The 12274-nt window shown below is 42.5% G+C and overlaps 1 protein-coding gene across 1 annotated transcript in view; it reads left to right on the top strand.

Moving 5' to 3' along the window:
- The window catches only part of LOC307257807 (striatin-like), a 32663-nt gene extending 20498 nt beyond the window's left edge, over window positions 1-12165 (top strand). Inside the window, exons 8-17 of the mRNA XM_080037146.1 lie at window positions 339-449; window positions 1727-1870; window positions 1989-2125; window positions 2661-2836; window positions 7167-7214; window positions 7329-7450; window positions 7548-7715; window positions 7813-7953; window positions 9618-9806; window positions 10497-12165. Of these exons, the coding sequence (XP_079893272.1) occupies window positions 339-449; window positions 1727-1870; window positions 1989-2125; window positions 2661-2836; window positions 7167-7214; window positions 7329-7450; window positions 7548-7715; window positions 7813-7953; window positions 9618-9806; window positions 10497-10666 (1406 nt within the window). The 3' untranslated portion in view covers window positions 10667-12165. The remainder of the gene's footprint in view (window positions 1-338; window positions 450-1726; window positions 1871-1988; window positions 2126-2660; window positions 2837-7166; window positions 7215-7328; window positions 7451-7547; window positions 7716-7812; window positions 7954-9617; window positions 9807-10496) is intronic.
- Window positions 12166-12274: the final 109 nt, after the last annotated feature.

The following is a 12274-nucleotide window of genomic DNA, read 5'->3' as shown; positions in this document are numbered from 1 at the left end:
CTAAATATTCCCACTGGAGTTTTCAGCATTTGCTGTTTGGGATGCATGCCCTGCTTTACGGCTATTAAACTAAGTTTTGTAAACTATGGTGTAAACCTCCTTCAAAGTGGATGTGTCATTTTAGGCTGACAAAACAATGCAACGATAACGACATAAGGAGTGTCCATTTTCCTTGGATTAACCAGAATGGAGCTTAATTTAAACATGCTGTGCATGTCAACGTAGTCGCTGTGAGTCTAAGAGAGGTCCCTACACCCCCCCCCCCCCCCCGCTAGGCCTCTTAAAGTGCATTGGCAAGGGCGGCTCCTCAATCAAGGTTCTGTTCCCCCCCTGTGTAGACAAGGACGAGCAAGGTCCCGTATCTGAGGCCTGGGACGTGGACCCGGGCATGATAACCAAACTCAAGGAGCAGTACAAAAAGGAGCGCAAGGGGAAAAAGGGGGTGAAGAGTAAGTCCTGTCAGGCGCTGCTGCCTCTCCCCTCCTACTCCTCTCTCTCTGTAGAGCCTGAGCTAAGACAAAAAAAAACTCAAATGAAAAAGCAACACATCTTTGCTGTTTTTTCTCATCTCCTCCTTTAGCTGCTCCTTATTACGCCTCCAACTTTGGCACTGCTCTGTCCTTTTGTCTGTCATTTCATTCCAAATGTCTCCTCTGTCTTCTTGTCAATCACCTTTATTTTCCCCACCCCGACAAACTGTAAAGGCTTGATGCATGTTTTCCCGTTCAGTTGAATTTATTTATTTAATTATTTTATATATATATACACATTTATAATCACATCATCATATTGTCCAGCCTTTCACATATGTAGACTTTAATGGGGAAATACGTCATCTGGGCCGGCGCTAGTCTCCACAGTCTTCTGTTTCCCACATCCATACAGCCTCCAGTCATGATAACATAATCGTCCTCATCCGTCACTTCAGCCATGTTGATACTACAGTGATAAGTCATTTTGCCGCTGTTATGTTGTAAATTGTTAGCAATTAAAAAGTCTTTCTCAGTGACTCAGTGAAGTGACTCAGCTCAATGCTACAGCCCTGCTTCAGATGCATCTCATCCAGTGGCTGAGAGCTCTTTAAGATTTCACAGGCCCAAGCTCTGCATATAATTTTCTTTCTTTTTTTTTTTACTGTGATTTAACTAAGAATGAACAACTCGGTTTGCTTCCCTTTCTCCTTGATTTGATTGCAAAACAAGTCGTTTTCCACTTGGCTTTTCTGTTTTTAGTTTTTCACACCGTGTCGGTACGTTATCACTTTGGTGTGAGTGTGTAGGGGGGGGGGGGGAGGATTGTCACGAGTCGTGCCTTTGGTACACTTTGTTTCTTTGCACCAGGGCTAAAGTTTTACTGCATTGGTCAGCATGTTACATTTCTTATAATCAATAAACATGTAATATGTTGTCTTGCACACCTTATCTTACTCTCTCCACGTAACCAACACTTAAAGATAAACGTGCCATTTCTACCTCTTCAGTCCGTCTAAGAAGAACTCTGCTGCTGACTTCCCTTCATTTTCTCTTCTTTTACATACTTATCATTTATGTTCTTCCTTTTCAGTGCTGCTTTCCTTCCATATTCAGTTCTCTTTTTCAGCTTGCACTTGTTTTTAATACAATCATTTCTAAATATTGTTCTTGTATTTGTTGTGTTTTTCTTCTCCGCTCTCCATGACTGTATGTCTGTGTCTTGTTAACACTGTGGACCTGACTCCTTTAAACAGGGCCAAACCGGTCTAAGCTGCAGGACATGCTGGCTAACCTGAGAGATGCAGAGGACTTGTCCCACATGCAGCCCCCTTCCAGCCCACAGTCCCGGCCAAACGTGGCCCGCTTCAACGAGCACGAAGCCAACCGAACAGAAGAAGGTGCTCAAGCTAAATCATCACACTAGATTGTAGCAGTCAAGTGTTCATTTGTCATGCTAACTGTTGACACTGGTTGTATATTCAAATCTATATATACATTTTTTTTTTTAACCCCCAGTTGAGGCAATGACTTTCCCGCCCACCTCAGGGAAGTCGTTCATTATGAGCTCAGATGAAGCCATGGAGAGTGAGCTGGGGCTCGGGGAGCTCGCTGGACTCACCGTGGCCAATGAGGCCGACAGTCTGGCATACGACGTGAGTAGGAAGAGGCAGGATGGATTTGAAGAGCCATCTATTTCTGAACATGTTATCATTGAAGCCTTCTGAAAACAAGCCATCCCACCGTCCCGCTCTGCCGCAGCAAATTTACAGTCACGAACCACGTGCTGAAGAATAGCCATTTGTGTCTCAAAGGGCTATTTTTATATATTTATGAAATTTAATATTTTCTGAGATCACATTCACAACAGTAAGGCCACAAGGCTATAAAATCACACCTGAGTGGTTTGAAGCACACTTTTTGATGGTAGGTGAATTTAAGTGTGAGAGTATGCTTCTGTACATAAAAAGGATATTTAAAAAAAATTGCTTCAAAATGGATATGTACATTAACTGACTTAACCCCAAAATAACACACATTACACTACCTTTTTGGTCACTTTTCACTCCATGTTTGATCCATTTATGTAATTGAACAAAGCTGCAGCCAACAAACACACAGCATCCTTTAGGAAAACTATGAAGCTGCTGTTGTTGGAGGTTGATTTCTAATTGAATGTCATCTCCTCAGATTGGCAACAATAAGGACGCCATGAGAAAAACATGGAACCCCAAGTTCACTCTGCGGAGCCACTTTGACGGGATTCGAGCTCTGGCCTTTCACCCAGTGGAGCCCGTCCTGGTCACCGCTTCAGAGGACCACACGCTCAAGATGTGGAACCTCCAAAAGACAGCTCCTGCCAAAAAGTAAGAATGTCTTCACGCAGGCTCATAACCTCCAAGAGTAAAAGGCACGTGCTCGTCGAACGCATGCGCGCGCTCGTAGGAGCCGTTGGAAAAGTTGAGAACTGTTTATCTTTTTGTCGCGGCGTTTAAAAAATCACAATCACGCTCCTCCGCCCGTCACTTCACACGGGGAGCGCAAAGTGAAGCCGCGGGGCCATGCGAAAACACAAGCGGTATGTTGCCTACCGTCTGAAACGGCCTTAAATGTTACTGTGGCATTGATAAGCTGTCCATTCCTCCCTTCTCCTTGAGACACTAAGGGCCAATCCCATTTCTCATTTTCACCCCTACCCCTACCCCTTGGCCCTACCCCTTGGCCCTCCAAACGGAGGGTGAAGGGGTAAGGAGGAAAATCTACCCCTATGAAATGGGACATCCCTACCCCTTCATGTAACTACTAGCTACATTAGTGGATAAGGTATCAATGATCACAATCTGTTATAATCAATCAATTTTTATTAACAATTGAAAAGGGACAATAAATAAAAATATCTAAAAACATTTAAAAATTATTAATATTGATGATACAAGTGAAAATAAATAAATAAATATATCAGTGATTCTTGAGAACCGGGACAAAAGGCCGTCTTCCATATGTAACTGCTGTTATCAAAATAAAAATATTTTAAATTTAAAATGGAATTAGGGATTAAGAATAGAATGTCTGGAGCACAATTAGCCCCTTAAATTGAATTTTATCATTATTATGTCAAATATTTGACACTTGTTATCTTCTCACGACGTCCAAAACAGTGTCTCCACAGAGAGGGTTTCAATCTTTCATATGCAATAAAACCTATTAAAAATGTACTTTAATGATTTAAAAAGTGCTTTTTTTCATCAAAAGCAACACTAAATAATCTCTCATATCAATTAAAACTGTCTTTCTTCAACACATTCATGTTTTATATGGTTTCAAAGTGGTGGGACACTTTTTGTCACCACCGTCAGACAATCCATTAAAATGTAATAAAATCAGCCAAAATAAGGGGCAGCTGTCACTATGAAGGACCTCTTGTCACATTCTACCTCTGCAGAGTACATTAGAGTCAGACAGGCTCTGATAAGTGTTGTAGTTTTAGAATATTTTACATTACAAATCTTGAAAGTCCTGAAAAACCAAATGGCTACTAGAAAAACTCTATTATTTTATATTCATATACATTTTGAAAATATTTTGTGGCCTCTATTAGTTTTGGTGAATATTTGTGATCTCATGGGTCTAGCATAAATTGAGGGAACATTTATTTGTGTTTTTTGGTGTCTGACGGAGTTGACACAAAGTAAGGAATGGCAAGCTAAAAAGCCCATTTGGATAAAAAGGACAAAAGCTGGGAGGTTGTGTCAAAGCTTAGCTCAGTAGCTTAGTATATGTTGGATACATACATGTAATTTAATTTGCCTAAACATAGGGTTTGTATTTTTTCAACATTGCACCCTGTTTTGTCCCACTTCTCAAGAATCACACAGTGCGTTTACATGCAGACTCATAATCGGGTAACTAAACGAATAAGACCTCAACAGGACTTTTAAACTGCATGTAAACACCTTTATCCGATCTACTTCGGACACAAATCGGCACAATAACGGACAAGAGAAGTCGGATAAGAACACCTAGATAACTCGTTCATTGTCGGCTTTCTCTCTGCATGTACAGTATCTCACAAAAGTGAGTACACCCCTCACATTTCTTCACATTTTTCTTTATATCTTTCCATGGGACAACACTGAAGAAATGACACTTTGATACAATGTAAAGTAGTCAGTGTACAGCTTGTATAACAGTGTAAATTTACTGTTCCCTCAAAATAACTCGACACGCAGCCATTAATGTCTAAACTGCTGGCAACAAAAGTGAGTACACCCCTTAGAAAAAATTTACAAATTGGGCCCAAAGTGTAAATATTTTGTGTGGCCACCATTATTTTCCAGCACTGCCTTAACCCTCTTGGGCATGTAGTTCACTAGAGCTTCACAGGTTGCAACTGGAACCCTCTTCCACCCATTTATGACAGCATCACAGAGCTGGTGGATATTAAAGACCTTGCGCTCCTCCACCTTCTGTTTGAGGATGCCCCAAAGATGCTCAATAGGGGTTAGGTCTGGAGACATGCTTGGCCAAGCCATAACCTTTACCCTCAGCTTTTTTAGCAAGCCACTGGTCGTCTTGGAGGTGTGTTTGGGGTCGTTATCATGTTGCAATACCACCCTGCGGCCCAGTTTACGAAGGTTGAGTGCACGTGGTCAGCGTCGTACACAGAGGTAGGCTTTGGAAAATAGACGTATGAGTGCTGCCAGCATTGCTGAAGGGCTTGAAGGGGTGGGGGGTCAACCTGTCAGTGCTCAGACCATACGCCGCACTCTGCATCATACTGGTCTGCATGGCTGTCATCCCAGAAGGAAGCCTATTCTAAAGATGATGCACAAGAAACCCCACAAAAAGTTTGCTGAAGACAAACAGACTACGGACATGGATTACTGCAACCATGTCCTGTGGTCTGATGAGACCAAGATACATTTATTTGGTTCAGATGGTGTTAAGAGTGTGGAGCGGCAACCAGGTGAGGAGTACAAAGACAAGTGTGTCTTGCCTAGAGTCAAGCATGGTGGTTGGAGTGTCATGGTCTGGGGCTGCATGAGTGCTGCCAGCACTGGGGATCTACAGTTCATTGAATTCTAACATGTACTGTGACATACTGAAGCAGAGCATGATCCCCTCCCTTCATAAACTGGGCCGCAGGGCAGTACTGCAACATGATAACAACCCCAAACACACCTCCGAACAACCACTGGCTTGCTAAAGAAGCTGAGGGTAAAGGTTATGGACTGGCCAAGCATGTCACCAGTCTTAAACCCTTTTGAGCATCTTTGGGGCATCCTCAAACGGGAGATGGAGGAGCGCAAGGACTCTAATATCCACCAGCTCCTTGATGTCGTCATGAATGGGTAGAAGAGGGTTCCAGTTGCAACCTGGGAAGCTCTACTGAACTACATGCCCAAGAGGGTTAAGGCAGCGCTAGAAAATAATGATGGCAAAACAAAAAATGTACACTTTGGGCCCAATTTGGACATTTTTTCTTAGGGGTGTACTCACTTTTGTTGCCAACAGTTTAGACATTAATGGCTGTGTGTCGAGTTATTTTGAGGGGACAGTAAATTTACACTGTTATACAAGCTGTACACTGACTACTTGACATTGTATCAAAGTGTCATTTATTCAGTGTTGTCGCATGGAAAGATATAATGAAATATTTGAAGAAATGTTAGGGGTGTACTCACTTTTGTGAGATACTGTATACAGGGATCGGACATCGCATATCGGACTTCTCGTTCTGTGCTTGTGTGCCTGCGCGTCATAGACATTATAATGTCTATGCTGCGCGTTATAGGGTTATTGACGGAAGGGAACCGGACGTGGCTCTAAAACCACTTGTTGAAAGCATGGTTGAAAGGGCTACAGCGCCACCTAGCATAGTGGAGACAGCCATGCATCGGACATTTATCCGATTTCTGAAAGGCCATGTATACTCAGACAAGTGACACGGTCCGTTCGAGTGTCTTGTTCGATATATGTGATAATCCAATCTAGTTGTGCCATGGAAACGCACTGACTGATATACAAAGCGCAGGAATACAAGAATTTATAATTGTTTCTATCATCCTTTCAAACAATCTTAAAAAGCGAGCTTTCCTCAGCAAGGAACTCCAAATTAGGATTGGATTATTATTACTTTTTAAATTTTGTTGGAGAAATTGAGGGGATTGAGGTGGCCGTGGAAAAGGAGGCGCAGGCAGATGGCACAGGAGAGGAGACAGAGGTAGATGCCTTTTCAATGTTTGGCTCAACAATCTCCTAAAAGTAAAAAAAAAAAATTAGATGGAAGATTAGATTAGGTTTTTGAGCTCCTGCTTTACACCCACACACACACATACTCAGACAGCAGTGTATGTGCCTCCATCTCTTTGAGCATCATCAGAAAGAAACGCTCTACAAGAAAAGCTACAGTCCCATATGGACAACATTTCTTTGTTGCACAATTCAGCAACAGGAAGCTGTCCCCGTGTGACTAAGATCCGACAACCCGTTATGTCACTTCACCACTCTGCAGCCCACACACAGTCTGTAGTTATGCGATGTGTGTATTTTTAGAGGCTAAAGTCATTTTGGAGTATTGCGTGAATATAGCACTGTGGGCAACTTTTCCATCTAGCAAGCTGTACCTCCATTTAGTGCTTTGTACAACGGTTTGGGTTTGTACGTTACATCAACTAACACACTGTTTGTCTGCAGGAGTGCATCTTTAGATGTGGAACCGATCTACACTTTCAGGGCCCACAGGTATATAAAAAAAACACACACACACACAACATGGATTAAATCACATTTTTCAGTTTAATTGTTGGTTTTAAAAGATGATGAGTTTTGATTATTCCTTTTTGATTTGAACCACAGGGGGGCAGTACTGAGTGTGGTGATGAGCAGCACAGGGGAGCAGTGTTTCAGCGGAGGGCTGGACGGGACTATACAGTGTTGGAACACCCCCAATCCCAACATCGACCCCTACGACTCCTACGGTAAGTGTCATGCTTTTTATTATGTTCCTTTTGTTTCTCTCAGTTTAAGCCATTTGAAATCAGATCCTGATGACTGACTGTATGTGTTGTGTGGCAGACCCGTCAATGCTGCGCGGAGCGTTGGTTGGCCACACCGACTCAGTGTGGGGTTTGGTGTACAGCAGTGCACACCAGCGCCTCCTCTCCTGCTCTGCAGACGGCACCGTGAGACTGTGGGACGCCAACACCACCTCCCCCGCCCTCGCAGTGTTCAACGAAGACAAAAGTACACACTTCATCAGCTTCTATTGGTTCTTTTCTTAATATCTGCTTTAAAACGAAGAGCTAACATGATTGTATCTGTCTTTTTCCCCCTGCACCAGAGCTAGGAATTCCCTCCTCCGTAGACCTGGTGTCCAGTGATCCGGCCTACCTGGTCACATCCTTCGCAAACGGAGAGATTGGCCTCTTCAACATGGAAACCCGCCAGCTGGTTCTCAATTTGGAGTCCAATTTGGAGCCTGGTAGGTTTGCCTGTTAATGGCTGCTTGAACTGAATACAGTCATAATGTTTAGGTAGAGCCGATTAAATGTGGAGTCAGCGATTCCAGATAATGCTCGTTGTCAAAATAAATTTGTCAAAATCATTGAATATCTCCTCACGATCCACTACCTGTCCGTACTGTGTGCGCTAGGGATGTAACGGTATACCGCAAAACGGTTGCTCGCGATATGAAAAGGCCACGAATGTCAACCGTAAGTTTTTTCTTGTAATACCGTGTAGGCCAGCTTGAATGGTAAATGCCCTCGGTCATTTTGGAGAGTCCCGTGAGCAACGTAGTACTCAATCTAACACTGTATGGGCCACACCAACATTGGAAACCAAACAATAACACATTGACACAACATCTTATCACTGAAACATGACTTCTAACTTTAAACTGAACAGTCACGTCTCACGTGGGCCGTTGTTTACACTACGCAGACCAGCACGTGCATTTTCACAACATTGAGTCACGCAGCAGCAAAGAAGAGAGAGAAAGATAAACGGGAGAGATAGAGAAAAAGATCGACAGAGTAGCTTACCAGACTGAAGAGAAAGTTGCTCGCGGGTCAATTATATCATTATGAATCCAGGCGAACGAGAGGAAATGAGATAAAAAAAAAAATAGAATAGAATAGAATCCACCGTGACCGCGCGTTAAATCCCCGGTAAAGTCGTCGAACTTCCGTGAAAGGCAGATGAAGGAAATAAGTCCAAAGATCCTTGATATGTTCATCACAACTTCACGTGAACTCAGCATAGACAGTATATAAAAGCTATACCAGGCAGCATATTGCACAATACTATGGAATCCCTACTATGTCAAACTTAGGTGACACTACTTTGGTCAAATGTAGGTGACGTTGCGAAAGTGTGAGGAAGGGAGGGGGGAGAGGGGAGAGGAGTGCACTGCAAAAACATTGATTTTGAGACTGCAATTTAAGTTAATAACAAATAAAAATCATAAATAAATATTGTACAGAGTTCATTGTGCCAGTCGGCCTATTAAGGTAAAAACATGGCTTGTAAAAATAGAGTTGATAAGCAAATAAAACATAAATAAATGGGGAAATTATCACACTATTCAAATAATTTTTATTTTATACATACTTTTACAGTTAGACAAGTGACTAAATTAAGTTTAGATTTAAAATTCCTATTTCAGTTTGAAAAGTATAGGTGTAAAGCTTCTTTAAAAACAGCAGTAGAGAAGCATTTGTCTTTGTTTTGGTGATATGTTGTTTAAATCTCTCAGAAATCTCTTCTTCATAATAAGATATAAAATTTTTTAATTATTCTTGTGTTTATGTTTTATTTAAATCAGCGGTACAACATTTAATTTGAGGGGGTAGAAATGAATTCCGCGCTTAATATTGTACCGTGATATCGTGATATCAATCGCAATATCGTATCGTATCGTACAAAAAAATTCATATCGTTACATCCCTAGTGTGCGCTGAAAAAAAATCCATTGTTAATACAAATGCACATACTAGTTTACAGAGCTTAGGCTATGTATTAACACCAGATTTTTTTTCAGTTTTTTTTGCTTATGCTAATAATAATTATTATTTGTTTTGTGCATGCATTGGGTCTAAACCCCTCTCCGGCTGCGTCTCAAGTTTGGTCTTGTTTTTCAACCAGGCACTCCCTGTCAGATCAACAAGGTCCTCAGCCACCCAACTCTGCCCATTACCATCACAGCGCAGGAAGACAGAACCATCAAGTTCTTTGACAACAACAGCGGGAAGATGGTTCACTCCATGGTGGCTCACCTAGATGCGGTCACAAGCTTAGCAGTAGACCCCAATGGACTTTATCTCATGTCAGGCAGTAAGTGCATCTTCACCAGTGAACAGTGTGTGTACAGTTGATGTCTAAACGTAGCTACAAGGATTCTTTTAAAAGATGGTGTATTAAACAGATAACTCATTCATTCATAGATAATCTAGGCAGAGTTAATTATGGTTCTTTCATCCGCTGGGGATAGTCTGATTTTTAAGATATTTATTTGGCATTTTTATGCTTTATTGATAGTGTAGAGACAGAGTTGAAATGGGGCAGAGAGGGGAGTGACATGCAGAGAACGACCGCAGGCTGGAACCGAACCCGGGTCCGCTGCTGGCCGAGGCCCATGGGGGGGACGCCCTACCAACTGAGTCAAGGGCGCCCCTTGATTTGTTTTAAGTGTGTTGATGATGTGCATCATTATCACTTTTTTTATATATATACTATATATATATATATATATATATATATATATATATATATATATATATATATATATATATATAAATATAAAAAGTATAAAGTAAAGTCAAATCATTCTTTATCATTTCACTTTGAAGTCTCAAGGGTCAAGAGGGTTTTCCTAGACACCCTATTTCCATCATAGGTGCCACAATTTATTTTTATATTTTTTAAGTTTAAGAATAAACTCGTTCTCAGTTATCACAATAGGTTGACTTTGGTAGTCACTGCCCCCCTTGTGTACTGCTTGTAACTCTTCATTTCCCCCTGCAGGTCACGACTGCTCTATCCGTCTGTGGAACTTGGACAGTAAAACCTGCATCCAGGAGTTCACGGCTCACCGGAAGAAGTCCGAGGAGTCCATCCACGACGTGGCGTTCCATCCGACTAAATGCTACATCGCCAGCGCCGGCGCGGACGCTCTCGCCAAAGTGTTCGTATGACGCGGAGCGGCGTCTCTCCCCGCGGCCCCACTCTCTGACTCACACGCCTCCCACGTTCAGGGACCAATAGAGACACGCTGAGGGAGGGGAAGGACCTTCAGGCACGGGTCCAGTCCCACCTCTCACAGCCCACTGGTTCCATGTGCGACTGCTAAGACAATGTAGCCGCCAGCCTTGAGCGGGCCACGACTCTCCATAGAAAAAGGGGTCGGCTGGGAGGGCAGTCGGGAAAAGAGCTGCTCTTCTCTAGTCCTCCATCTACCATCCAGGCAGGCCTGGGTGTAACCGGCCACAGTGGCCCCCCTCCCACTCCACCTCCTCCCCAGACAGACTCAAACTCAACCTCCATAGCTAGGAGGCTCAGGACAAGTGTTAAAGAGTGTGGAGTGGAGAAATGAGGTTTCAAGCCGGTCTTCTGCCCCTGCTGCGACTTCACGCTCATCCCTAATCCCTCTGGAACCTCCCCCAGACCCCCCCCCCACTCAGACAAACCGGGTCTGGGGCTCTTTACTCCAAGTCAGGTTTTGTGTTCCAAGAAATGTGGGGCCACTGAAGGCCCTGCCGGAGCCGTCATGGAAGCCCCTCGCTTCTTCCTCTTCCCTACTTCCCAGACTGACTCTGCTTGCTGGCCTGCCTTTTTTGTTTTGTTATGTTTTTTCCTTTTTAAAACACGTTTTGACAAATGTGCCTTTGCTTTAAAAAGGTCTTGAAACAAGTTATTTTAACAAGCTTTTTTTTGAGGGGGGGGGGGACAATGAGGGAGGGGACGGCGGAGCAATGGAGCTGGTTGTCACAATGTTGTCTATTTTAACATTGGATGTAAAATTACAAATGCTTATTATAATAAACAAAATATATATTCAGTCTTAAAATTTACCGTGCAGCGTGAGTTTGAGTGCTCCTTTTTGATAAGTGTGGTTGGGGAATCAATTTTTTGTGCATTTCAGGGCAAAGCTGGTAGAGTGACACGCACCGTTAAATAGAATGCCTGTTCCTTAGGTTCAAGTAATTGTACACTTCAGAAGTATGATAACAAACATAGGTGTCCAAAGTAAGCCATTATTGGTTATATGATTACAATCCAAACTTGGTTCTAGATGTCCATTTTAGGAATAACTAATTGATTTTTAGCCAGTTTGCTCTTGTTTGAATTGAATGGCTTTGTTCTGTATGTAGTTTCCCCCCCCCCATTGTGTGGACATGCTCGACTACAATGTGATGTTATCATGTCCAGATATTTGCAGTAGCCCAGTGTTTAGCAGGACATTAGTGCAGTACTGTAGGGCTGTAATGAAATAATGAGTTAACCATCCAACACTGAGGGAAGAGAAATGTCCTGCAAATTCCAGTTCACTGTAAACTGTGAGGATAAGAAGAAGAAAAGAAACTAATCAAATCAATCGAGATGTTGTACATGTAAAGTACAGCTTCAAATGAGCCATTTTCTCAGTCACTGGTTTGTATATGAAGCTATGTTCAAGAATAAAACCTGCTGTAAAATGTTCGCTGGGCTCTGATGTCGGTTCATTTGACAAACTTTGAAAGCTGTTTGCTGCATCTTGCAGGAACTCAATGCATCATCTCATTGCATAATACAGCTTTTCAAAG

The sequence above is a fragment of the Ammodytes marinus genome, assembly GCF_949987685.1.
Source record: "Ammodytes marinus genome assembly, chromosome: 11".
In the NCBI taxonomy this organism is placed as follows: domain Eukaryota; kingdom Metazoa; phylum Chordata; class Actinopteri; order Uranoscopiformes; family Ammodytidae; genus Ammodytes; species Ammodytes marinus.
This window is presented reverse-complemented; position numbering and strand designations above follow the sequence as displayed.